Source organism: Epinephelus lanceolatus, chromosome 22, assembly GCF_041903045.1.
Source record: "Epinephelus lanceolatus isolate andai-2023 chromosome 22, ASM4190304v1, whole genome shotgun sequence".
In the NCBI taxonomy this organism is placed as follows: domain Eukaryota; kingdom Metazoa; phylum Chordata; class Actinopteri; order Perciformes; family Serranidae; genus Epinephelus; species Epinephelus lanceolatus.
Window position 1 is genome coordinate 38182501 of NC_135755.1, and position 27805 is coordinate 38210305.

The 27805-nt window shown below is 42.1% G+C and overlaps 2 protein-coding genes and 2 long non-coding RNA genes across 5 annotated transcripts in view; all 4 read right to left on the reverse strand.

The window, feature by feature from the left end:
* Nucleotides 1-1090, reverse strand: part of grpel1 (GrpE-like 1, mitochondrial) — an 18536-nt gene extending 17446 nt beyond the window's left edge. The window contains exon 1 of the mRNA XM_033609888.2: nucleotides 941-1090. Coding sequence (XP_033465779.1) covers nucleotides 941-1008 — 68 coding nt within the window. The 5' untranslated portion in view covers nucleotides 1009-1090. The remainder of the gene's footprint in view (nucleotides 1-940) is intronic.
* Nucleotides 1091-5856: 4766 nt separating this feature from the next.
* On the reverse strand, nucleotides 5857-8427 carry LOC144459841 (uncharacterized). The gene is made up of 7 exons (XM_078164564.1): nucleotides 8393-8427; nucleotides 7235-7292; nucleotides 6916-6966; nucleotides 6793-6837; nucleotides 6466-6530; nucleotides 6271-6354; nucleotides 5857-6169 (listed from the first exon to the last, which is right to left on the reverse strand). Exons 3-7 carry the CDS (start codon nucleotides 6922-6924, stop codon nucleotides 6010-6012), a joined length of 363 nt encoding a protein of 120 aa, XP_078020690.1. The 5' UTR covers nucleotides 6925-6966; nucleotides 7235-7292; nucleotides 8393-8427; the 3' UTR covers nucleotides 5857-6009.
* A 111-nt stretch (nucleotides 8428-8538) lies between these two features.
* LOC144459852 (uncharacterized) lies at nucleotides 8539-10339 on the reverse strand. 2 transcript variants are annotated; one of them, XR_013488648.1, is made up of 6 exons: nucleotides 10067-10339; nucleotides 9272-9971; nucleotides 9067-9167; nucleotides 8914-8987; nucleotides 8736-8783; nucleotides 8539-8625 (listed from the first exon to the last, which is right to left on the reverse strand). It is a non-coding gene; the product is annotated as an uncharacterized LOC144459852 (long non-coding RNA). The 2 variants fall into 2 exon arrangements; XR_013488647.1 differs by having other exon boundaries at nucleotides 8542-8625; nucleotides 8868-8987.
* A 2-nt stretch (nucleotides 10340-10341) lies between these two features.
* On the reverse strand, nucleotides 10342-11017 carry LOC144459853 (uncharacterized). Its single transcript, XR_013488649.1, has 3 exons — nucleotides 10842-11017; nucleotides 10649-10753; nucleotides 10342-10499 (listed from the first exon to the last, which is right to left on the reverse strand). It is a non-coding gene; the product is annotated as an uncharacterized LOC144459853 (long non-coding RNA).
* Between the last annotated feature and the right edge of the window lie 16788 nt (nucleotides 11018-27805).

Consider the following 27805-nt stretch of genomic DNA (forward strand, 5'->3'; position numbering starts at 1 on the left):
GACATTAGTGGAAGATTTTGAACCCATCTATAAATACTATAATTTTACTTCTGCAGAAGTCAGGCTATTTTGGTTCTTTGTCCAGAGCTACTAATTGATGTTACCAGACAACTTAATGAACACTGCTGCCAACTGTACAACTAGTACTTAAGAGAGAAGGTTATGCAACTACCCTATATGTAATTCAATTATGCATGCCTACTTGTATGCTTACAGTCTCGTAACAAGTGTAATTTTATTACATGTGGTAGAATTATTTATTTCACTATGTCATCATCTTACTCCAGCCAACAGAGTCGTGTGAAGACATGACGCCAAACTCCACTTCCAGACTGTCCATCCAATGTCACAGGAAGCTTTATGCAGAAGAGTTTCATGTTCGCTGACGACAGGAAACGTTAAATTATCAGATTTAAGAATGGGACTTTGTTTGGTATTATCTCCATTCAAAAAGAGAGAGAATGCACTAACAGAAGTTAACGTATTGTAAAACGCAATTCAACTAATACAAAATTAATATCTGAGACCACACACACACACACGTCAAACTCCATATAACAGACAGCTTGAATTGTATCTTAGCATACTATAAGTTAGCCTTAAAACCCCCTCTCCACACCACGTCACCCGATGTCATCATTATTCTTGTAGCAATGACACGCTAACAATGTTAATGACGCGGACTGCGTGCACCGGTTAGACATGAGTTTTGGCGAGGTCATCTCCGACACAAACATACATTCGGGTCCGGTCAATTTAAGTCTTTCTCTCTCACATGAAGGTCAATATTACAGACCATGCTCGGTTATGAAAGCTAACGTTGCTAGCGGTTAGCTTTCTAACACTATCTCGTTCCCTGAGATGACGGAAGCTCACCATCCTGTCAAACCCAGCCTAGCGTTTCACTAACGGCCATATTTCAGTTGACAAAGTCTGTTACCTTATTAGCACAGGTGAAGCTACAAGTGAGTAGCTTTGTCTCACCGCTCGCACACACCAGCTCGCCATGTTCCACTGTTCCACAACCTCCTTGTAACACACGCTGTCGGAACATATAACACTGCTGGCACTAGTGTGCGATTTGAGCCAATCAAGAGTCAGAAAGAAGAACGCCTCTCCCATTGGACCACTCGGATTCAGAGAAAATTTTGACGTAATTTCAGTTTGGTTGAGTTGAAGTCAAAGGTGAAGATCTTTGGGAGGTTGAACCATAGACATATGTAGACGCCAGGTGCGTCCCAAGTCTCTTAAAATTACTGCTAACCACCTAACCTAGCCACCTAACCTAACTGTTTAGTCCCTCCCACTTAGGAAAACATTTAAGGAGTCAGGAGTGAGGATTGCTGATAAGAGACATGAGACGGCCTTACTCTGAAGCGTCACGTGTAGCGACGTCCTGCTTACATCCCAAGTCCCATTATATTCGCTGATCAAAGCCGTACCCCCCCCCCCCCCTTACCATTGTTATTGAGTCATTTGCCGAAGTTTGTGGCAATTAAAGAACGGTCTGTAGCCCTGCCACTGTCACTGTGATGAGCATCATTATCATTATTATTATCATCATTATTATCACTATTATTAAATCCACTCGCCATCATTCAACAAGTCAGCTGTTGAGTGAATAAGATATCAGACCTGTCAGTCTGCCTCAATCAATTCAATTTTATTTATGAAGCCCAATATCACAAGTCACAATTTGCCTCACAGGGCTTTACAGCATACGACATCCCTCTGTCCTTAGGACCCTCACAGCTGATCAGGAAAAACTCCGCAAAAAAAAACCTTTTAACGGGGGAAAAAACGGTAGAAACCTCAGGAAGAGCACGAGGAGGGATTCCTCCTCCAGGACAGACAGACGTGCAATAGATGTTGTACAGAACAGATCAACATAATAAATTAACAGTAATCCGTATGACACAATGAGACAGAAAGAGAGACAGAGAGAGAGAGACAGAGAGACAGACAGAGAGAGGGAGACAGAGAGAGATGCAGGACAGACGGTAATGACAGTAGCTTACAACAACATTAATGAAAGTAATAATAATAATTAATATTAATATTAATAATTACCTACAGCCTATTAAACATTATTCCACTCACATGACATGCAGGACAATTAATGATGGGCAAATGTGTTTGTGTATGTGTTTGTGTATGTGTGTGCGTGGTGTTATATCACTCGAGCAACTGCACATTTAACAGCCACGCATCACAGTCCGCTGAACACCGCAACGGGTTGTGAATGAAATAAACTTAATTACAACATGACAGTCTTGCACGAAATATCATTAACGTTACTCTTTGTAGTCACGTAGGCATGTGAATTACAGCGTTTCATTGCAAAGAATGCATGTAACGGGTACACTTGCGCTGTTTCTCCGCCATCTCGTTCAAATGAGACTGACGTAGGGGGCGGGTATTTATATGTCAGGGCCTCAAGCTGAACAAGACTTCCTGTTAGGAACCTCTTGTGTTACCTTACTCATCGCACCTAACGATCCCTCCTAACGCCTAACGCTAACTTCTTACTGGCAGGAATAAGAGACATGAGACGGCCTTAAAGATGGCGAACCTTGAACGACTTCCGGTTAAAGTAAGGAGTTAGGAGTTAGCAGTATAAAATAAGAGACTTGGGACGCACCTGCCGCATCGAGTGGGTTTGCCCGCTGCTGCGATACGTCAACGTCGCCGCCATATTGGATGTGGCAAGGCTGCGCTGTAAACTAATACAAGTGAATGGACTTAATTTCATAAAGCGCCTTTCTACAAAGAAATTTACGTTAATGCCTCTCGTGTATTCATTCACACACACACTAATATACTTGGGAAACAGTTAGGCACCAAAAACAATGTATTTGATCTTCTCAGATGGCTAAGATAAGAACTTTATTGATCCCACACAGGAGCAATTCACCTTACATCAGCTATAGAGAACAAGGTAGTGCCGAAAAACAATACACAGTATATACTGTGTATTTTTTCGGCACTACCTATATATATATATATATATATATATATATATATATATATAATATATAGGCTATACCTAGTTTAGTGTTTATCTCTTGAGAAACATTAAGCACATCTTCATGGTCTGGTCAATTGCGAAATATCCTATAAAAGTCATGATTTGCACTTACCTTTCCTCCATCTGGCCATGGTCCACTTTTACCACAGCTTCCGTCACCGTCAGTTTGCAAACCTCTTCCAAAGCCTTTATTGTTGCCTGTGTTAGAACCACTTTAGCTATTAGTGCTATTATTTCTCATTTGAAGATGGAGAGACGTGGTTTAATCTGAAAAAAAAAAGATGTTTAAAAAATGGAAATGTCCCGTTTTTGTCATTCTCACAAATACAATAAAGGTTTCACAAATGAGAAACTGTGTTATAATGAATGTTTAGCTTCTGTAGGATAATCTCGGCCAGATTTGAGAAGTCTAGGTACAGTGGTTTTTGATCTGGACCCAGTCTAATGTGGTCTATTTGCTGAAAAAACAGTGAAATGTGTCTTTATTGCATTTTCACAAATAGAATAAAGGTTTCACAAATCAGAAACTGTGTCTGAATGAATGTTTAGCCTCTGTAGGATAATCTAGGCCAGATTTGAGAAGTCTAGGTACAGTGGTTTTTGATCTGGACCCAGTCTAATGTGGTGTATTGGCTGAAAAAACGGTTAAATGTGTCTTTATTGCATTTTCACAAATAGAATATAGGTTTCACAAATCAGAAACTGTGTCTGAATGAATGTTTAGCCTCTGTAGGATAATCTAGGCCAGATTTGAGAAGTCTAGGTACAGTGGTTTTTGATCTGGACCCAGTCTAATGTGGTGTATTGGCTGAAAAAACGGTGAAATGTGTCTTTATTGCATTTTCACAAATAGAATAAAGGTTTCACAAATCAGAAACTGTGTCTGAATGAATGTTTAGCCTCTGTAGGATAATCTAGGCCAGATTTGAGAAGTCTAGGTACAGTGGTTTTTGATCTGGACCCACTTTAATGTGGTCTATATGCTGAAAAAAACGGTGAAATGTGTCTTTATTGCATTTTCACAAATAGAATAAAGGTTTCACAAATCAAAAACTGTGTCTGAATGAATGTTTAGCCTCTGTAGGATAATCTAGGCCACATTTGAGAAGTCTAGGTACAGTGGTTTTTGATCTGGACCCAGTCTAATGTGGTCTGTATGCTGAAAAATGGTGAAATGTTTCTTTATTGCATTTTCACAAATACAATAAAGGTTTCACAAATCAGAAACTGTGTCTGAATGAATGTTTAGCCTCTGAAGGATAATCTAGGCCAGATTTGAGAAGTCTAGGTACAGTGGTTTTTGATCTGGACCCAGTCTAATGTGGTGTATTGGCTGAAAAATGGTGAAATGTTTCTTTATTGCATTTTCACAAATAGAATAAAGGTTTCACAAATCAGAAACTGTGTCTGAATGAATGTTTAGCCTCTGTAGGATAATCTAGGCCAGGTTTAAGAAGTCTAGGTACAGTGGTTTTTGATCTGGACCCAGTCTAATGTGGTCTGTATGCTGAAAAATGGTGAAATGTTTCTTTATTGCATTTTCACAAATAGAATAAAGGTTTCACAAATCAGAAACTGTGTCTGAATGAATGTTTAGCCTCTGTAGGATAATCTAGGCCAGATTTGAGAAGTCTAGGTACAGTGGGTTTTTTTATCTGGACCTGGTCTAATGAGGTCTAGGTATAAAACAAAAACGGTGAAATCTCTCCTTTAGCATTTTCACAAATAAAATAAATCTTTCACAAATACAATAGTGGGTGTCAGGCAAAGTTAATGTCTTACCTAAAATGTCTAAAATGTTTTCACATCAAGAAGTGTCACAAAAAACAGACAATCAGTGGACAAACAGTCGCACTGCACATTAAGTTAATTTCCCCTTAACTTTCCCCTTAAGTGCCGAATGGACAATATCATCCAACTGCAGCCACAAATGGGCGTTCTCGCGCTGGTGGGGGTTCCCGCTAGTGGGGGTTCCCGTTTTCGCCTACTGGAACGCATAGAACTAGATAGCATAGAACTAGTTAGCCAAGTTTCAAAATATGATCATAGAACTGGATAGCATAGAACTAGTTAGCCAAGTTTCAAAATAAGATCTCTCAAAATAAGATCATAGAACTACATAGCATAGAACTAGTTAGCCAAGTTTCAAAATAAGATCTTTCTAAATAAGAGCTAGTGGTCTAAGCTCACATTTATGTGTAGGACTAGTCTGGAGATCCAGTCCGAAAGCAATACAGTTGTGCAAGAATATGCCTGAATTGAATAATGACTACATTAAAATAACACTTGGGACATTGTGCAGTTCCAATCCAGTTACCATACACTTTATTAAGGCTCAGACAGTAGGGTTCACTTACTTTTCCCACTGGCACTTTGGATGACACAAATTACAGTAAGTTATCTGAACAATTTACCATTTACCATTGTAGGCACAGTATGTACAGTTAGTTACGGCACAGTATGTACAGTTAGTTACCAGCCACTTTATGAAGGCTCAGACAGTAGGCTATTTGACTCCAAGGGTTCACTGGCACTTTGGATGACACAAATTACAGTAAATTTATCTGAACAATTGACCATTTGCTATTGTAGGCACAGTATGTACAGTATGTATATTTACATTCAGAGTATGTGCAGTATGTACCTTTAGTGGCAGTATAATACAAAGTGCCTATGCTAGGCAGATATCTTCATTCAGATACCTGCCATAAGCTATGTGCCTCAGCGCCAGGTGTGCGCCAGGCCAATTCCTTCTTTTGGAAAAGCCTTTGAGGCATAGTGCAAGGCCACTGCCACGGCCTGCAGTCTTATGCATTTTTCCAGCCGTTATATGTATCAGACTGCTGTTCTTAAGTTTGAGGTCCCCTGCCAAACTATCATTAATATAAATGGAGGGGCGGAATGGCTTTGCGAGTTCCTGGAAAGTTTTCGAAACTCTGTTAAACACTCCAAGCATAGCCATGTCCATACTCAGTGTCTCTTCAATAATAAGCTGAAGGACTTCGGGGTGGTAAGAATGGCCTGTCCTCTGTTGTGATGGGTGTGCCTGTTGGTCCTGCTGGACAGCTTCGAGACTGGAAGGTGTGGCTGAAATGGGGAGATGGAGAGAGTGAGACGGGTGTGCCAGCTAGTCCTGCATCGCTAGAGAGAGAGAAAGAAAGAGCGAGATCAGTATATTGGCTACCATCTTCATGAGCACCAAATATAAGTAAATAGCAAAATATGGACACAGTGTATAAAACCTTTCACTGCTTAGAGATTGGCAGGTGTGGCTGAGATGGGGAGATGGAGAGATTGAGATGGCTGTGCCAGCTAGTCCTGCAGGGCTAGAGAGAGAGAGAGAAATAAAGAAAGAAAGAGCGATCAGTATACCGGTTACCATCTTCATGAGCACCAAATATAAGTAAATAGCAAAATATGGACACAGTATGTAACACCTTTCAAGCGTAAAGGTCTCCAGCAGCTGCCCACACCACCACGTCCTGATAGAGAGCATGTCCACCTGAAAATAAAGTTATGCTTTAAATGTCTTCATAGTCTGATACAAATCCATGTTACAGTACTGTTTACTCATTGATAAGAACTATGGCAGTGTACATTTTTACAGATGTGGCAATCTCCTCCAGTAAGTACAGTACCTGCAGACAAAGTTAGGTGTATGGCCTATTGGTTCATGTTAACCGTAGCCTCCAGATAGGATGACTAAATTATTAAAAGCCTTATATTTCACGCTACACATCTGATTGAGATTTGAAAGAACTCACCTCACTGAAATCATATGGCTTTAGGAGGGTAGCATACATTGCGTACTGAAATGGACATACAAATGTGTTAGTTGTTCTGCAAACTAGTCATCAGTCATCATTTCTGAAAATATTGCATCTCACCATCAGCATAAACACCCCACAGTTGTTACTCTGATGCTGGTGAGATGCGCCCTGTGGTGGTAAAAAGGGGAGTGTGATTTATTATCAGTGATTCTTATTATATGATGCCTACTGATATCCACTCTCATTTTGTAGCTTTAATCATACAAAAAGTGCAATACGATGCGCTTTAAACAAGAATTTAACAGCAACCAGGGTCCATCAGCATCACATAGGATCACTTCATCAAATCATAATAAACAATCAAGAGGCCTGCCTATGTACCAGTGTATGCTACTCTACTAAATGCAATGAATCGCGCTCCAGCCACACGTTTTACCTCGTCATCCAAGTAAAATGCCTTCCATGGTCCATTGGACACAGCATGTGCCAGGTTACTGAAAAGGTTTGGAAGACGTGTAAGTTGCAATTCATGTCTTTCAAATTTAACAGTGAACCCTGTTTAGGGATTGCTGAATTTCTACCATGACTACACATACCCACCTTGAGCCCTAAGAGCATGGTTTAAAAATGGGGCTGAACTGCACCTACCCGTGCTAAAAAGTCACCTGGAAGTAGCAGCAATTCCTAGTAGGGACTTATAGTACGTATGGAACATATGAACAGGAGGAACAATAAATGCAGAACAAAACAAGAAAGAAAAAATGAAACAAAAAGGAAGTATTGTCCAAAACAGAACTATGATACTTCCAAAAAACCCAAAACATGATCATATCTAAGTTCTTGGGTTCTCAAAGCAGTATTTGGGTGGTCTAAATAACATTTTTCTAAAGTAAAGATGCAGATGAGGTTTCTAGTGAACCAATGAAGAACTTCATTTTAAACAAAACTACTTTAAGGTGTAAACATGGAAATTGCTTTGAATAGGAAAATAGACTGTTACTGCTGCAAGACCCAGAATTAGATATGAACATAGGGAACCAGTAATCAGCTTTCAGCTTTCTATGAAAAACCTGAAGATTTGTAGGTAGCGGCCATCTCCAAAGCCACTAGGGCGTCTTGAATCAAAATATTGCATAATCCTCAGTCTTGGTTTGAGAACCTGTTAAAAGTTTTATTTCATGGAATGGCAAGATAAGGGTTGGTTAAAGACCCAAATCCTACTTCAAACAAAAGTACAGTTATAGTAAATAGTGCATTTATAAGGCTATATAATATATCTATAATAATGAATATAATTTTATCCAAAGTGCTTTACAAGTGATTGCTCTCATTCACCCATTCTTTGAGGCTGAAACAAATTCACATTCAAATTCATGTTCAGCATAGCCAAAAACGTTAGTTTCATTGGGAGATGGGAGTGCATGGTAAGAACCTTCAGCACACAACACAAAATAGGGGGCAAGGAGAGGTTGGAATTGATCCAGAAAAGGTCGGGTTAGATTCTTAGACCTGAAATCGTTATGCATATCAAAAATGTTGTGACAAACAAAAGCATGGATGAGGGTTCAATAATAACAGCAGTGGGTTTACTCACACACAATGTCCAGTGCCCAGGCTGCCAGGCAGGGAGAAGCACCACGTCTTTGGATGCAAAGTCACACTGAGGAAAACAAAAAGAGTTCAAAGAGGAACTTGAACATGAGGTTAAAGCTGAGGTACAAGCTCTGTTATATTACTACTCACAATCATTTTAGCAATGGGAGAAGCCTCATACGGAGGAAGCCAGGTGACCACCACATAGGCATCCACAGCCATGGTAGCAATGCCCTTTGTTTGAAAACAGATGCATAACGCACACTTTGTGTAGGTAACATAAAAGTATACAGTCAGGAAACATGAATGCACAGATTATGTAAAACGTAATAAATGAAACTTACATGTGCATTTGCAGTCTTGATGATAATGTTGAAACAACAATTTGCAATCTAAAAGGAAACAATGATTAGACAATTAATTATCCCATACCATGAGGAAATACAGTTATAAAAACACACTTGGTTCAGATTAACCATTGCTTCAACATCTCGTTCTAGGCCCAGAGTCCAAAAATCAGACCTTTTGAGGATCGAGTTGTGGGCTTGGACAATTTCCTCCTCAGGATCACCCTCACTATCCAGAACATAGTCCAGCTATGGGGAAATATACAGAACATCATGAATGCATGCATATTTCAAATTTCTAATTCAGAAAAAATAATCTCAAACTTACCAATTCACAGAGTCTTGCGCTTGGTTCTTGTGTCCAATCAGCAACTGTAAAGTTGGGATTAGTGCGGTCAACAGCTGAGGAGAGCAACTGTAACCTTGAGCCTAATTCCAAATGAAGAGATGAGACAAAAATGAGAGGAAATGTGTTATTGGATACATATACACAATCACTAATACAATGCATAAAATATAGAAAATGTCCTTACGTTTAGAGGGTGGTCAAAGATCTGGGTCTGAGCTAAACTCCATTTCTGTTGGCTGAGAGGAGGAGGCAACAACTGGTTCGGGGCTAAGCTCTGTTGGCTGAGAGGCACAGAATTCTGCCCGACCATGCTCATTGAGACAAAGCTGAATTTCAGGAGTCACAAACTTCTTTAATTCCTCCTTGATCTTCTTGTTCTTCCGCTGATTGTAATTGTGAATAACATTACGCATCATGAAAACATGAGCAGATGGCGAGAGCATATTCGTGTAATAGTTGTTTTTCTTCATAGTTGAGAAGAGCTGTTCTACAACCTGGCTGTTGATTCTCCCTGCCAGTTCAGGTACCATCTTTATCCTCCGGAGGATATCTTTTGGGTCTTTAGTGTTTCCCTCATGGAATGTGTCGTAGAGACAATAGTGGTCTGCTGAGCCAGTCAGTGCATGGCCACCCAGGTCCGGCACAGTTTTCCTAGTGTTAAGCCATGGTAAACTGACCATACCACCATTGGATGCCCACTGCAAGTTTTCATGGCTGGGGTCCAACAGCCTTCCCTCATGAGGGCTGAAAGGCATTGTCTCGGGCTCTCTAAGGTTGGCATGCACCGCCAGACCTCTTGCAAAGTCATATATGCATATATTGGGCATGTGCTTCCAAGATAACAATAAATCAGTGAAGTCCCTTGGACTTTCTGACCCAGCCACCTGAGGAGAACAAGTGTTCAAGGAAGTCAAACTAAATTACCAGCAGTCATCTCATGAGAAAAGATCAACATTGTTGGGACATTTTTTTTACTTACCAGATGCTCCCCAAACCTTCTGAAAGATTTTATCATATTTGCTTTGAGTTTTCATTTCTTCTCTCAGCCATAGAATCAATTCCATTTTGGAACCTTGGGAATCAATTCCACACTCCCTGCAGAGCTTTCGGATGGCATGGACCTGTAATAGATTACCAAAATAAAGGTGTACACTGTAAACACATTTATACTAGCTATATTGATTCTATAGAATAAACAACAACAAAACATAGACCCGTTTACCTTCAAATTAGATACTTCATCCAGTAGCCTGTCCTCCTGTCAACCTCTGTCTGTTCTTTTGGGTGCCTTGTTGTGTGGATCTTTTCATGCTCTGTATTGAGCACCTTGTTGGATTTGCGGGTGTGAGGTCCAATCCACGGGGCCCAGTGGTGGTACGTAGGTTTAACGGCAAAAGGATTTTGTCGATCACCTGAAAGAAAAATAGTCTGCATTGATGGCTCGAAATTGACTTTGTAATTCTTAAAGTGGAGTGAGAAAGACAGGGCAAAAAGGTAACAAAGGAATTATATCTCTCTGGGCAACATGATAAACAAACATTATATTTAAAAAGTCACTTACTTGGAACAAAACCACGCGCAATCCTCTCTAAACATAGAGAGTCCCAGAACTCATCAATGTCCACCTCCCCATCAAATCCATCTGGTGGATCCTCCAGTTCACTGACTAAAATAAAAAGAAATATCATTATACTCTAGTTAGACCACCGGGTGGGGTGGAGGGGTTCACCATGTAAATAAAACCTGTATTGTACCTGCCAAGCTGAAGACACAGCTCTTGTGGAGATCCATGACCACCACAGGAGGGTGATGTCCACAGCGGACACAGGAGAAGTTATAATCATGGCCCGTCAGTGCTTCAAAATGTAGGTATCCATGTATTAGGCTATTTTTGTTTGGGTACTGCTGTCCCGACGTCAGCTCCCATGTCTCGATGGCTCGACCCAGAGCTGTGTGAGTCTGGAATAAAATATCAATAATAAATTAGAAAATGTAATTCCATGCAAGTGTGCAACTGGGAAAGTTCCAATTATGTATTTAATGGCCTAATGTCATGACTGTCAGCTTAGAAGCCTCAGCCTGCACCTGAGTTCTAACTGCTTAATTAATGGCCTACTGTGCATAAAGATATGGAATATCAGAGTTACGCATTTAACATGCAGTATGGTCACATTTTAAAAAAATTTCACGCATTGAATTCTTGAACATTTGACCTGGAGGCAGTTCCAAAGATAGAGGCAAAAATGGAGGGTTAGAATGACTTTGTCATTAAAGTTATGTAAGCCATCCTCCCATTCCTGGTATCACACCATCATTCCACATCTGCTGCATTTTTTACTGTAAGTTGTCACACCTGAAATGCATAAGTAGATCATTAGTGGTATATACAACTTGGAAAAGGAAGAATTTTTAGTCAGTTTTAGTTTAAACGGACACAGACCCTCGATGATTCCCTTGACGGTAACGATTTTTGCTGATCTACTGATGATCAGGGGTTCACCAAGGGGAAGATCGCCAGGACATTCAGGACAAACACACTCTTTGGGTATCAGATGTTTAGGCACTTCTGTCTCACTTGTCAACCCATACACCTTTGCAGGCAAGTCTGCAGGAAGCCTTTTCTTGTTGTGAATGTACCTAACAATTCTCCCCAAGTCCTGATCTCGAGGGGGATACTGAAAATCTCTTGAGGTGACAGTTTCCACCTCATCTTCAGAGCCCTGACTCTCTTGAGTATCCGCACTCTCATCTCCTGTGAAGAGCTCCTTCCTTGTCTGGAAAAAGTGCCATTTCGCAATGGCCTTGTGGACACAGGCCTGTTTGGTTTTAACACAATGGCAATGCCACGTGTTGTTTGCTGTGTCAAACATGACCATCAATCTGCCAAATCTGTTATAGTAAGACAGTTTTGCCTCATAAACGGAAACATATCTTCTTGAGGAAGAGCTTCCCACCTCCACCTCAACACTGAAGGGGATCCCTTCAGCGTCTGCCACCTTTTTTTTAAGAAGACATGCCCTCTTCCGCTCCTCACTGAACCACCTGCTACTGACAATGTCCCTCAGAACATCCTCCCTTAGTTCTATCTTAGGGCTAAAGGGCAGTGGGCAGTATTGCAGGGACTGCAGATGGGCACAATCAAAGGATATAAACCCACTTCTGTGCATTACCTCAGTGTTGTGCACACAGGCATCCAGCTCACAACGAATTTGATGGCTTGCCCCCGACGTCCGCTTCTGTACATGGATGGGTGCACTATTGCTGCTGTAGGACTTTACAACAGCAAATATTCCCCTTTCGATCTCTATTGGCTGACATGCCAGATGACGGTTAGCTGTAATGTCTTCCTTGACAGTTGAGTGGCGCCGTCTCATATGCTGCTTTACATTTTTTTTATTCAGCACTAACTTACACTTTGTACACTTAACCTTTCTGATCCTCGAACGTAGGCCAACTGCTTTTTTTGGTGGCTGAAGCTCTTCCATAGCCTCCACAGGGTGAAGCTGGGCTTCTACTGTGCCCTCCATAGGGTTCAGTTGGCCTTCTAAGGCTTGAGGTGAAAAAGAGTGCGGTGAGCCTTCTGCTGGCTGAGAGTGCGGTGGGCATTCTGCTGGCTGAGAGTGCGGCGGGCATTCTGCTGGCTGAGAGTGCGGTGGGCATTCTGCTGGCTCAGAGTGAGGTGGGCATTTTGCTGGCTCAGAGTGGGGTTGACGTTCTGCTGGCTCAGAGTGGTAGGTGCTGAGGTGTCTAAGCGGTTGTTTTTTCCTCAGAAACATTAGACTACAAGCACAGCAGTGGTAGTGGGACTCCTTTCTGCAGTCCCATTTGCAGGTATACATCACAAACTCTGAAAGGAAGGTAAAAAACATTCTTCATATCATCAACACAAAGGTTATTAATCTAAACCAATGAATCAGCAATCAGTAAACATACCTCCATGCTGTATCACTGTTTTCAGATGAGACTGTAAATGTGTTTCCACTTTTGAGTAATCACCCTTATAAAGTGGGCAAAAGGGGCAGTGGAGAAATTGGCATCCTTGTTCTGAACATCTTGTGGCCTGGGTCTTGTGGCCACTCCGCAAAATCGACAGATGTAGCTATAGATTAGAGAAATATGGAGAACATTAGCCAAGCTCAACTTACTTTTCTCACCCTGCTAGCACTAGCTACTACCTGCTGTGTTGAATCCAGGGAATCCTCACATGAGAAAGCTAAAACTCCGTTAAAAAACTATCTACGTGAAAACGAAGTTAGTAAACAATATGCGTTTATAAATTATGTACCTGTAGAGGCCTATGTTAGACAAAGTTACCTACCACCAAAACGAAGCAACGCCCCCACCAATGTTATATGTGTCGCCAAGCAGCGTGTCCGCTATTTCATGCCTCTTGCCATGCTAGCTAACACGTTAACATCCAACTTAACAATGTACTGTGGTAATGTTAACTACACAAACCATTCACTGCAAACTCTAGCTTCCAGCTACAAACGGTCTAACACGTTGCTTTCTTCTGGCTAGCTGCTACGGCTAATAGCTATGGCTAAGACGAGATAGCATGACATTAGCTGCTACCAAACCATGCTTGTCGCCATTATTGATATCGAATTCGGATACCATATAAGATTAAGACGACACGACAGTTATATCAGTGATATAAATGAGGATACATCCCAGTTAATGTTGTCGAAATAAACAATAGCCTACTTACTGACATAGTCTCTCATCGTATGACCACTTTGCTTTCCCCGGGAAACGTTAGAAGCGGAAATGACATCATACCCACTATGCCTTGCGAAAGTCTTCGCGATTGGTCGATGAAACGCTACCGGGAACGCCACATTGGGCGTTCTTGTGTCATGACGAGTACGCCCAAACCACAGCTGGACCATCCTCCAATCGGAAGCTGGAGAATCGGCAGCTAACTTCAGCGTCGTAGGAAAACGACTGAATACCGCCATCTACAGGGCGTAATGACACTTTTAAGGTGGACCGGAAAATTCCAATAAGAGGCTGCGAATAAGGTGCCAACTTCAGCCTTGTCACCTACAGTGCCATTATCAGTAATACCACCCTGGTTGTTTCCTGCAGTTTTAGTCGATTTATCTACGCTTCAGGTGCAGAAGGAATTTGGCAGTATTGCTCATTTAGTTGAGGATAGGCTGAATACAGTTTATCAATCAGCTGTGCCTGTGTTTACAGATGGAGCTAAGGATCCTGATACAGGGAGAACTGGGTTTACTTTTAGTGTTCCAACCATGCAAGTCTCTGTTAAGAGAAGAGCATCAGATCATTTGTCTGTCTACACGGTTGAGATGGTGGCTATAGTATCAGCTTTACAGTGGGCAGAAGAGTCATGATTCAGAAATGTTGTCCTTTGCTCCGATTCATGTTCGGCGCTAATGCCATTGCAGTCATCTATATCAGACAGTAGGCAGGATATTATATATGAAATCTTTGAAAGTTTGTACAAGATTAAGAATATGAACATTTCAGTGACATTCATGTGGGTTCCGGCTCACAGAGGAGTTGCGGGAAATGAATTGGCAGAGGAGGAGGTCATGGAAATTGCATTGAGCAAATCAGAAGCAAAAAGTATAATTCAGGAGAAAGTCATGAAAGAGTGGCAGCAGGAATGGGATACAGCTATCACAGGTAGACACCTATCTGCAGTCCAGTCAGTAGTGGGCACAGTAAGATCAACCAGTAGAACCACTAAAGGGGAGAGGATTTTAACCAGACTGAGGGTATGACATGCTGGGCTAAATAAGACACTGCACCTGATAGGGGCACACCCCTCAGGGCTATGTGAACAATGTCAAGAAGAAGAATCAGTGGCGCATTTTATTTTGTGGTGCCCTAAATACTCACATGAACGTGACATAGGCTATTAAAGAGAGAAGTCAGGACTGCACAGGAAGAGCTGTCACTTAAGACTGTATTAACAGCTGGTGTAGGAAGTCTACTCAAGTTTTTAAGTGATACTGAGCTAATTGGAAGGATTTAGTTGATATTTATATACTTATTTGTTTTTTGTTTTTTTTTCTGATTTAGGGTAGATAGATAACTCTTGTCCACACTCCAACACAGTAGGTGGCGGTAATGCACCTTAATGTTGGTTGCCACCCGCCATAAAATATCGAAAAGAAGAAGAAGAAGGTAGAACGGAGAGTGGTTTGGAGACAGCAGCGTAAACGGAATAAATTGTTTTGGATTGCAATCAACTGTACCGTGAGTGTAGAATGGGTGAAAGTTCGGAGGGATGGGATGAGGAAGATATGGATTGGAATTTTGCATCAAATTGAAGAAGGAAAAGGCAGGAGAGGAAAGATAGATAAGAAGCTTGGTCAGATCAAAGCAGTCATGAAGAAGAGGGTATTACTAAAAAAGTAAGAACAACTCGGGAAGATACAGCATAGCGTGAGACTGAGAAAGACTGGAAAGTTGTTATTTTGTTTGGGAGAGAGACAGGGCACTTCCATCCAGTCAGAATGACTAAAGCTATTGAAAAAGAAATTGGAAAATTTGCCAAGTTTCTTAACAACCGCAGAGTTCTTATCTTTGCTATGAATAAACAGCAACAAGACAAAATCCTTAAGACTGAAACACTTGACGGAGTAAAGATCGCTACACACATCCCTGGTAAAGTGGTTAAACTGAGAGGTGTCATTTCAAATGTGCCGCTAGAAATGACTGAGGAGGAAGTCAAGAAAGACATCAGAGGAGGGAAAGTACTAAACGTCAAGAGACTTCAGACAAACAAAGATGGAGTGAAGAAGGAAAGTCTGTCAATGCTCATACAATTTGAAAGCACGCTTCCCAAAGACATCAGAATGGGGTGAATCAGTTATAGGGTTAGAGAGTATATCCCAAGCCTGATAAGATGTTTCAAATGCCAGAGAATGTGACATATGGCCCAACAGTGTCATGGTAAACAAAGATGTGCAAAATGTGGAGGGGAGCATGACTACGGTAAATGTGCAAAAGCTGCCAAGCTGAAATGTTGCAACTGTGGAGGAGAACATAGTGCAGCATATGGAGGCTGTTCTGTACAGATTAATGCAAAATAGGTGCAGAAGTAATCAATAATATATCTTATGCAGAAGCTTTGAAGAGAGTAAATTATGAAATGCAAAGTAGGCCTTCAGTAACACATGATGAAGTATTGAGCGGTGAAATAGGAGGAACAAATGGTGTACTGAGGCCTTTACCAGTGATAGCAAACAGGCAGAGAATACAGCTAGAAGACAGAGCAGCTAAGTCTCCAGTGACACAGATAGAGCAGTGTTCCCACAAATTTAAGGTTAAAGACGATTCACTGGTGGTAGATCAGACAAGTTTTGTTGCCTTCATTTGTAAAATAATCAATATCGCTACCAAGCAAGAGAAAAAAAGTGATAAAATTAAGACAGTTGTGAATGCAGCAGAAGAATTTTGGGGTATTCAAGATTTAAGAGCAGAAGTGATTCATGAAATACTGAGAGCTAACAATGAAGGAGGGTCACAGAGTACTGATTAACATTATTCGTATGGTGATCCATTTACTGCAATGGAATGCGAGAAGTCTAATTGCTAATGGACAAGAATTTAAAAGATATGTTTCTGAATTAAAACCTCGACCAGATATATTATGTGTGCAAGAAACCTAGCTAAGGCCCAACCTTGACTTTATTTTACTAGGTTATTCAACAGCTCGATGTGACAGGGTAGATAATCAAGGAGGGGGCTGTATTACATTTATTAAAGATAACATAGTACCATCACCAACAGACATGGAATGTGTAATTATTGAAGTGTGTAATGCTGATGTCTTCGCTAAAATAATGAACTTCTACAATCCATGCAAGAAGTTGTGTGTTGAAATGTTTAACGCAATCAAGTTTGATAATAGGGATTTTAATGCACATAATAGTCTTTGGGGCAGTAAACACACAGATAATAATGGAAATGTGGTGGAGGAGTTATTGGAAGAAAGATCACTAGTCTGTCTAAATGATGGTAAAGGAACTAGATTAGATATAGAAATAGCCCAACTTGTCTAGATTTAACATTAGTGAAGAGAAACCTAGTTTGCTCATCTGAATGGAATGTTGATAATAACTCTAACATAGGAAGTGATCGTTTTCCAATTCATTGCACTGTAAATCTCACTTTTTCTGCCCAAGAAAGATACATGTTAAAGAAATGGTGCTTTGAAAAAGCTGAATGGGGAAAATTTCAAGAAAATTGTAAAGCTAGCTTGATATCAATGGATAGCAATATAGAAAAATATGCATCTAAGCTAATTCTGAATGCTGCATTGAAGAGTATACCCATGAGCAGTATAACTGGGAAAAGGAAAATGGTGCCATGGTGGAATGAAGAATGCACTAAAGTTGTTAAAGAACGAAACAAAGCTTTACGAGTACTAATAATAATAGTAATAACTTGAATCATGAAAATTTAATAGACTACCAAAGGAAAAAAGCTTTGACTTGTAAGGTTATCAAATCTAGTGGTACTATAGGTAGAGAAGAGAAATTAGGTGATGTATGGAATATGGTAAAGAAAATGAGTGGCAAAAGGAAGTTTATTAAAATGCCAGTATTAGAGGATGGAGAAATAATAACTATAACAGATAAGAAAAAGGCTAATTTATTAGGTGAGAGCTTTGCCAACATACATAATGGACATCACTTGGATGAGTTGCACGAGAAGAGGAAAGAGGAAATACTAAGTGGAAATCAGAACATAACTTGGAAAAAAGATGATGTAGAATCAACTCTCTGTGCTGAGATCACTATGAGGGAATGAGAAATAGCATTGGATGACACTGGGAATACAGCAAAGGGTCAGGATCAACTAAGCTATGTTATGGTTCATAAATTACCTGAACAAGTGCTAAGGCTGATGCTGGAACTTTTTAATAAGATATGGAGTGTAGGTGTCATGACAAAATGTTGGAAGCAAACCTGGTAAAAACCCAAAGAATCCTGCAAATTACAGACCCATTGCCTTAACATCTCACCTGTGTAAATGGATGGAAAAGATCTTGGTCTGAAGACTTAACTATATAATAGAGCAGAGAGGACTTATGGCACCATATCAGAATGGTTTCAGGAAAGGAAGATCAACAATGGATGCTGTTGTGAAAGTAAGCAATGAAATAGAGAAAACATTTCAGATGAAAGAATTGATGGCAATCCGGTCCGTGTACTTTGCGGCCATTCGTTATTCATTTTGAAGTAGGTAAACAAAAAACGGGAAACGATCCTGTTTTCCTTTTTTGTTTTGATGTAGGTAAACAAAAAATGAGAAACGAGTCATCTCCTGTTTCTCGTTTGGAAATTGGAAATCGAAAAACGAAAAACAAGTCTTTATCTGATTTTCTATTATGCATTTATTAACCACAAATACGACCGTAATTCTTTTAATCAAACTTGCTTTGGCTTAACCCAGAAATCATTCTTCTTCTTCTCCTTCTTTGTTTGCAATGGCAGACTAGACTACGGCGCATTGCTGCCCCCTGTTGATATTACTGGTTTGCCGCACTTGTGCCGTGCCCCGTTACAGCAGCCTACAAGCATGCTGTGTCAATAAATCAGCTCAGACACTGTTAGAAATGTAATATTTAGCCTAATAACATAATGCTACAGCAGTAATAACATCAGCTTTAGTCAAATGGCTCTAGCTCTCCCGGTAAATGTCATAATCTCTGGACACATTTTCCCTGCATGTTGACATGAGCTGCGTTTCTCAGATCGCTCTTAGCTTAAGAAGATCTTTCACTAAGAAGGAGTTGTAAGATCGAGCTGACCCACTCTTAACAGTAGGACCGCCAGGATTACAGCGCCCCTCCAAGCGCCGCAACGGTCTGCCAGACCGTCATATGTAAATTCATTGTCTGCCCATGTGCTCAGAAGCATCTCCACCTGGAGTAACGTTAGTATCCAGCTGGGCTTTATCTAGAGCTGGTGAGATATATTTCGGCTGCACTTTGGAAAGAGAGCTAGAGGGATAAACAAACATGGCAGCACACTGGTAAGGTAAGACAACATGTTTACATGTCGTTTTCTATATGTTCTCTGACATTTATCCTAACGATAAGAGGCAGTCTTTGTGGAAAAAAAGCTTGTTTAGTGGACTAACTTTGCACTTGAAGGTATGCCCGTTCACTTACGTTTTAACAGGTCTGACGCTACGGCTGTATCTAGGCTAACGGCTAACATGCAAACTATTATTTCTATGTCACTAGTCACTTGAAACAAATTTAGGACGATAGGAGACGGGTTGAAATAAACCGAAATTTCCCTTTAAGAATAAAAGAAATAAACACCGAAATAATTAGTGGAAACTTTTTTTTATTGATACACCTCTTCTCTGACATACTAACACACACACACACACACACACACAGATTGAACACGCGATTAAATGAATGAATGAACATTGGAAGTGGTTCGGCCGGCTGGCGCGGTCACTGTTGAGATTACATTTGTTTTTTATTATTAACAAAATGGTTTTTTTATTGACCATATGAATGGTTTTGTTTTCAAGTAAACATTTGGAAAAGCTCCAGCCGCGGCAGGCACATTAATATTAGGCTACACTAAGCAAGGAGATGTTAAAACAGTGTGCGCCATATATATTTTGATCTATTTTATACTTCAGATTTATATTGTTTGGCATTAATTGGTGACAGAAAAGGACAAATTTCATTCTGCAGGGAAACGCGTGTCCTTACTGTGCATATTGAATCCTGAATCTATGTTTTATGAAGACCCTGTGTGCGCTCAAAGCTGTGGCACAAGTTACACGCCGAAATCTGGCGGAAGAAAAATAGCATAATAATAAGACGAAAAATAAGTAGGCTGTGTGTGACTTATGCACTGATTAAGTGTTGGGTGATCTATTTGCCGACATCGATTGATTTAGAGTTTCAGCACCACGGTAGTGGCCAGCTCCTGTTAAGATATAAACAGAATGAAAGCGGACAAGGTAATTACAGAACTTTGTCTTGAGAAATAGCTTTCAAATTGAATCAGAGATTAAATGCATTTTCAATATATATATAAGAAACTCTTAAAGGGCCAGTGTGTAATATTTGCCATGGTTTATTGTCAATCTGAATCTGAATCTGAATATTCTACCCATTAATATGTTTATACAAGTGTATGATCGCTATAAAATAAAATTTGTTTGGTTTTCGTAGCCTTATAATTATGCTTTTATATATATATACAGTACAGGCCAAAAGTTTGGACACACCTTCTCATTCAATGCTTTTTCTTTATTTTCATGACTATTTACATTGTAGATTCTCACTGAAGGCATCAAAACTATGAATGAACACATGTGGAGTTATGTACTTAACAAAAAAAGGTGAAATAACTGAAAACATGTTTTATATTCTAGTTTCTTCAAAATAGCCACCCTTTGCTGTGATTACTGCTTTGCACACTCTTGGCATTCTCTCGATGAGGCCGGTTCCTTCTACACGTAAGCAGCTACAGAGATTTTTGGGCTTTGCAAATTTTTACAGGAGGTTCATTAGGAACTACGGCAACATCGCTGCCCCCTCTCACCCAGTTGCACACACAAGCATAGGAAAATACATGCATACATAGATTCAATTCAAAAGATCAAAATGTAATACAATGCAACAATACCAAAATACCACTGTTGGGGTCAACACATTAGGCCTCACACGGAGGCACCAGAAATGTTGGGAACATAAATTCGGGCTTCACACGGAGGCACCAAATATGTTGGGATTTAATTGGCTATCGGAAATAATTCATAATTATTATTAATAATTATGTTAAATAATGTGACTTAATTAGGGCGGCACGGTGGTGTGGTGGTTAGCACTCTCGCCTCACAGCAAGAGGGTTGCCGGTTCGATCCCGGGCATGGGAGCCCTTCTGTGCGGAGTTTGCATGTTCTCCCCGTGTCAGCGTGGGTTCTCTCCGGGCACTCCAGCTTCCTCCCACAGTCCAAAGACATGCAGATTGGGGACTAGGTTAATTGATAACTCTAAATTGTCCATAGGTGTGAATGTGAGTGTGAATGGTTGTCTGTCTCTATGTGTCAGCCCTGTGATAGACTGGCGACCTGTCCAGGGTGTACCCTGCCTCTCGCCCGATGTCAGCTGGGATAGGCTCCAGCCCCCCCGCGACCCTCAAGAGGATGAAGCGGTTACAAGATGAATGAATGAATGAATGTGACTTAATTAACATTAAATCACCTCGTGGGGCACCATTCTCGTAAAGGGAAAAATGATAGCCAGTTAAAGATATCAGTCTCATAAAATAGGCTAAACTATTAATTTGGAATTTGATTAATAATTAAATTAATGACAACAACCAAAATGCCTGAAGGATTTCGGAGTTCTTGACGCAGCAGAGGTTGACTATTCATTCACTCTTGTGCAACATTAAACAGACAGCAGGTATGGTTCCAAAGAATTAGCCTATATTTATTCACAAACTAGCAAAGCAAACCAAAACACACAAATTCTAACTAACTATATACAAGCTTGGTGTGTGTGTGTGTGTGTGTGTGTGTGTGTGTGTGTGTGTGAGAGAGAGAGAGAGAGAAAGAAGAGAAAGACAAAGGCGGGTGTGGTGATCAAGTAGCCGTTTGGCCTACAAAACAAAATGGCTGACAACAGAGAACTACCAAAATCAAGGCTTGCTTCAGTTTCGGGGGAGGTGTCTGTCTGACCGTGTGGTCAGGACAAAGACAAAGGAAAAGAAGCGGGAACTTTAAGATGCCTGTTTGGGTGTAGCTCTGTTGAAAGCCTATTTGTTAATGAGTCTATATGAATGTGATTTATGTTGCAAACGGTCTGGATTAGTGCAGAGATTGTTTAGTTGTGTGCAAGAATCTGTTTGTGAACAGTATTAGCAAACTAGCTTTGGCGAAGCCAACTAATCAATGACCTAACTGCAATCCATCACAATAATAACTCAATAAACAGCATCAAATCACATACAAGTTAAACAGTCTTGCTTCGCCTGTAAAGCTGTGATAAGCTATGCCCAGTTGTTACGTTACCGATCCTGGAAAGGATGGGAGAAAGAGTCACTTGGTGGTGTGCTGCTTTGTTAGCCGGCAGAAGAAGGCTGGGAAGATGGTTCCAGGTGCAGTCTTTGTTGGGTCCTTTGTTCCAAAGGTGAAACGCCGAGGAAGCTGGTCGCTCAGGGTTTCGCAGAGTTAGACGCTGGGTGCTAACTCACTTAGTTCCTTGTTGCTGGAAAGCTAGTTGCAAACCTTGTGTTTGCAAGAGAGTCTGTGATCAATTGCCCTCCCTTTAGTGCTTTGGGGCAAGGAGCAAGGGTCTGGGCCTCTGCTGTTCCAGGCCCAGCCGGAGAGAGATGTGCAGCTGGTGAACAGCTGGAGCAAGAAAAGGTAAAGGTAAAGTTCCACTGATTGTCACACACCTGAGTGTGTGAAATTTGTTCTCCGCATTTGACCCATCCCCTGAGGGAGCGGTGAGCAGCAGCGGTGCTGCGCTCGGGAATCATGTGGTGATCTCGAGAGAGATCTGTGGAAGGGAGCACAGATCTACAGATGCCTGTGACATCATAGTCACATGTCATTGTAAAGGTCTTGTGCAATCAAGTTTTGGGACTTGAGTCTCACTGAGGTGTGAGGTGAGATCTCCTGTGGAGATATGTGTCACATAGCTCTCTTTGTTTGGAGAACAAGGAGCATGCAGAGGAAAAAGCCTTTAAATGACCAGTGATGATTTTACCAAATGATAAATCATCTGTGGTCCTGTGAATCCCAACACCACTTTACAACAATTCTTTTAGAAAAAAAAAAAAAAAAAAAAAGAATTTGCGCAGGTATAAAGCCTGCAGTGCAAATGTAAATATAAACATATCACACACACTTTAAATATCACATAAAGAGAGCATGAGGTGAACACCTTCATAAACTTATGTGATATTAAAAGGGAAAAAACATGTTCTGTAGAGGCATCTCTAACAAGTATCAAAACCACAGCAATATGACAAATGCAGACAACATGAGAACATGGCTCACACAGTAGTAGCAGAAAAAAATTAAATACAACATCATACCAGCTACTGAGGGAACAATGTAAACACAGCTGGCAAGTTCCTAGACCCATAAAAATGAAGCGCACGAAGCAAACACATCATAAAAAAGGCCTCAAGTCAAAATCTACATTGAGCCCTTTGGGAACCAAAGTGTCCAGGGTATATATCCAAAATGCTTCTCTTTTAAATACGAGAGAGTTAATGTCGCCACCACGTGAGGGCTGTTTAACAAGTTCTATACCTACATATCTGAGAGAGGAGACATTATGAGAGGCTTGTGTGAAGTGCACTGCCACTGGACCTCTGGTGTCGTGGTTTCTAATGTTAGATCTATGTTCTGAGATTCTAGTTTTTAATGGTCTGGTGGTTTTACCAACATACGCCAGGCCGCACAGGCACTTAAGCAAGTAAATACCATTTTTAGTATTCCATGAAATAACACCCTTGATGTTAAAAGACTTGCCAGTCCGTGGATGATTGAAAGTAGGGGTTTTGTGTGTGAAGTTACAGTTTGGGTACAGTTGCCACATCTGTAATTCCCGGAGGGGACAGACTGTAAGAAGTGTGGTGGAGTCACAGGCGGCTGATGAGCTCTCACTAACACGTTTCTAAGGTTGGGAGGTCTCTTGAACACAACTCGAGGAGGTGTGGAGAAACATTTAAGTGAAGGATCAGAGTTGATGATGTGCCAATATTTTTGAATAATGTTTTGAAATTCTCTACCAAGAGGTGAGTACTGGATCACACAGTTCTATAGCAACTGAGCCTAAGGTTAACTAACATTGTTCAGACACTCAGATTGGGATACAGAGTCAAAGCGGCTGCGAGCTTGTGCCACCCATTCATGTTTATACTGTCTGTTTTGTCTATCTTTTGGTCCAGCACCCAGCATTAAGTTTTTGGGATGTGCGTGCTACCTTTACCTGTTAGTAACCTCTGTAAAGAAGCCTTTTGAATGGTCTGTGGTGGCACAGAGTGCTTTTGACAAGCTAAAGAAGATGTTTACTAACGCACCTGTTCTGATTCACCCAGATCCCAAGCTGCAGTTTGTGGCTGAGGTGGACGCCTCCGATTCAGGGGTAGGGGCTGTCCTCTCCCAGCGCTCGCCTGCGGACCAAAAACTCCATCCATGTGCCTTTTTCTCCCATTGCCTCACTCCAGCAGAGAGAAATTATGATGTGGGGAACCGAGAGTTGCTGGTGGTGGTCCTGGCTCTTCAGGAGTGGCGGCACTGGCTGGAGGGAGCTGCTCATCCTTTCATCGTTTGGACTGATCACAAGAACCTGTCCTACCTTCACTCTGCTCGTCGGCTGAACCCCCGCCAGGCTCGGTGGGCTCTGTTCCTGGGCAGATTCAACCTCACACTCACCTATTGGCTGGGGTCCAAAAACCAGAAACCAGACGCGCTTTCACGTCAGTTCGCTCCCACAGAGGAAGAAGCGGCTACGGAGACCATTCTTCCTCCATCCTGCTTGGTGGGAGTGGTCCGGTGAGAGGTGGAGCAGACGGTCCAGGATGCACTTCGGGACCACCCAGCCCCCGATGAGTGCCCCCCCCCCCCCGGTCGACTGTTCGTTTCTCCGCCAGCCAGATCCTCAGTGCTCCGGTGGGGGCACTCCTCTCGCAAGGCATGTCATCCCGGGGTCCATCGAACACTCTCTCTCATTCGCCAACAATTTTGGTGGCCTTCTATGACTGTGGACACCAGGGAGTTCATCTCTGCATGTTTGGTCTGCGCCTGTAACAAGTCTTCTCATCGCATCCCTGCTGGTCTCCTGCTGCCTTTACCTGTTCCTCACCGTCCCTGGTCCCACACAGCAGTCGACTTCGTCATCGGACTTCCACCATCGGAGGGAAACACCACGATACTCACCATAGTGGACCGTTTTTCCAAGGCGGTTCACTTTGTTCCTCTCCCCAAGCTCCCGTCAGCCTTGGAAACAGCCAACCTGCTCATGCAACATGTTTTCTGCCTCCATGGCATCCCCCAGGACATCGTGTCTGACAGAGGCCCCCAGTTTACCTCTCAGGCTCAGGTATGGAAGGCCTTCTGTTGCACCTTGGGCACCATGACCAGCCTCTCGTCAGGGTACCACCCACAGTCCAACAGTCAGATGGAGCGAGCCAACCAGGACCTGGAGTCCACATTGCGGTGCGTGGCTTCCCATCTCCCAGCCTCCTGGTGCTCTCACCTACCATAGGTGGAATATTCCCACAACTCCATGGTCAGCTCTGCGACAGGGATGTCACCTTTCATGGTGACCCACGGGTTTTAACCTCCCCTATTCCCCAGCCAGGAGCTCGAGGTGGCAGTCCCTTCGGTCCAGGCCCAGTTCCGTCGAGCCCACCGGGCCTGGCAGGAAGGCAGAGCCGCTCTGGAGAGGACTGCGGTCTACGGAACCGGTGGATTGCGGACTGTCATCGCACACCTGCTCCTGAATACAAGGTCGGCCAGCAGGCCTGGCTGTCATCACAGGACCTCCCTCTCCAGATGGATTCCCGGAAGATGGCCCCCAGGTTCATTGGACCCTACCCTGTGGATCGCATTATCAATCCCAGTGCCGTCCGACTAAAGCTCCCCGCAGAACTCAAGGTTCATCCCGCATTCCATGTCTTGCTCCTAAAACTGGTGGTTGACAGTCCCCTGCACCCTCCTGCCAATCCCCCTCCACCCCCCCCCCCCACCCGGCATACACCGTCAACCACATTCTGGATGTCCGCAGGCAAGGCCGAGGTCACCAGTACCTCGTTGACTGGGAGGGGTACGGTCCCGAGGAGTGCTCCTGGTTGTCGAAATCTCTGATATTGGACGCTCAGTTGTTGTCTGATTTTTATGTGGGGTTTCCCAACAAGCCTGGTAGGACGCCAGGTGGTGTCCATTAGAGGGGGGGGGGGGGGGGTACTGTTATGGGTTGAGTTTTTTGAGGCATGTTTTGTGGCTGCTCTTGTGTTGTGTTTTAATTTTTTGTTCTCCTGCCCTTCCATGACCTACCTACCTACTTTTCCACCATGGGTGGTGAGGCACACCTGGTTTCCATTTCACCTCATCTACCTCATTATAAAGCTGGCTCTGACTTCACTTCGGTGCCAGATAATTCCGTCTCGTTCGGTAGTGCTACTCTTGAGTTTCTTCGCCTCGTGAGTATTTTGCTTGCTTCTCTTTTTGACCAGCTCCACTGACTTGTGTTTTTTGTCTCTGTCATTCACAGTTTGGTGCCTCGCCACCTTTATTCTCCAGAGCTCTCGCCTCCTGCCACCACCAGGCAGCTCACTTCTCCGTGCAGCCGTTTTTGTGTTTTTGCTGCTGTTTTTTGTTTTTTGTTATTGTGATATTTACTCCGCCTGTCTCCTGCTACTTGGGTTCCTTCGGGTTCTCGCCAGTCCGTAACAGCCTGCTTATTCTGTGTGTTGCTAAGTAGCTTATTAAAGACTATTACAAACTGTTCTTTTGTCTATGGTGCTGCAACTGGGTTCTGCCATACCTGTGACAAATGCTGATTTAGTGATTAGCTTACTATGAAGTATAAGGTTAAAGGAGTCAGTTAAGTTTAGGGTAAGGTTAATGGTAAGGGTTACAACCCATTACTTATAGTGAATCATGTCTATATGTAATGAATTATAAAGTGGATTATTGCTGTTTGGCCACATATTTATTCACTACAATGTAGCATTGTAGTAGGGTTCAGATAACTGTCACAATGGTGGGCTATACAAGTCATCTGACTCATCTCAAACAAGCCTTATCCAATGTCAGCTGATGAAAGACTTCTGTGAAGGCTGCTCTCATGTATCCTCGCTCATCACTGTTAAGAGAGTGCTACCCGGCAGAGTCCTGCACGGGACCATTTTTGAAAACCTGCACCTGCCCATACCCATGAAGCTCAGTACCAGAACCAACCTGTTACCTGTCATTATGTCTGTTAATAAAAGTCTAGTGACCTGACCCGCACCCGTGATTAAACACACACAGGCTACAGTCATTCACATTACGCTGGGCTCTCCGTTGTTGAATTACAAATCCAGCGAGGCAAAGTCTCTTTCACTGGCTGCGCTCGATGCTGGGATGGTAAAAACATTTTCGTACAATCAATGTCAGGTTAGTTAACATTTTAGCATGTTCCTTCCACCACCATAAAACCTCAAAAGGATCCTCCTTGGGTGTCTCAAAGTCGATGTAAGCTACCACCTCATCCTCGGGCTGCAAAGTTTCATTGCTGGAGTCCTCCACGTCAGTGACAAATGTGACGACTGGGTAAAAGGTTTGACTTGTGTCACTGACCTTCAAAATAAAAGGAAGTGCAACAGTGATTTAGATGTCAAAATATTACACATACACTGCACATCTTTTTTTATTTGCTCTATTATGAAGAATTAAAAAAATATTTTTTGTTCTCACCCGCCCACATGTAGTTCATTTTTACACATGAATTTATACATATCCATATTTTTTACCCGTACCACAGCTTTTTGCAGGTTACCTGTCTGGTACCTGTGGGTACCTGACTCTGTGTAGGACTCTGCTTCCCGCTCCTCAGAGCAGAAATAGCTTTGTGATGGCTCCTAAGATGGTGCACCAGAATGACTGCCAGTTCAAGCGAGGAGTGAGGAAATATCAAAGAGACTTGGGATGCACCTTGAGTGTCAGGATCCCGGTTTTCCCATTCTTCCTG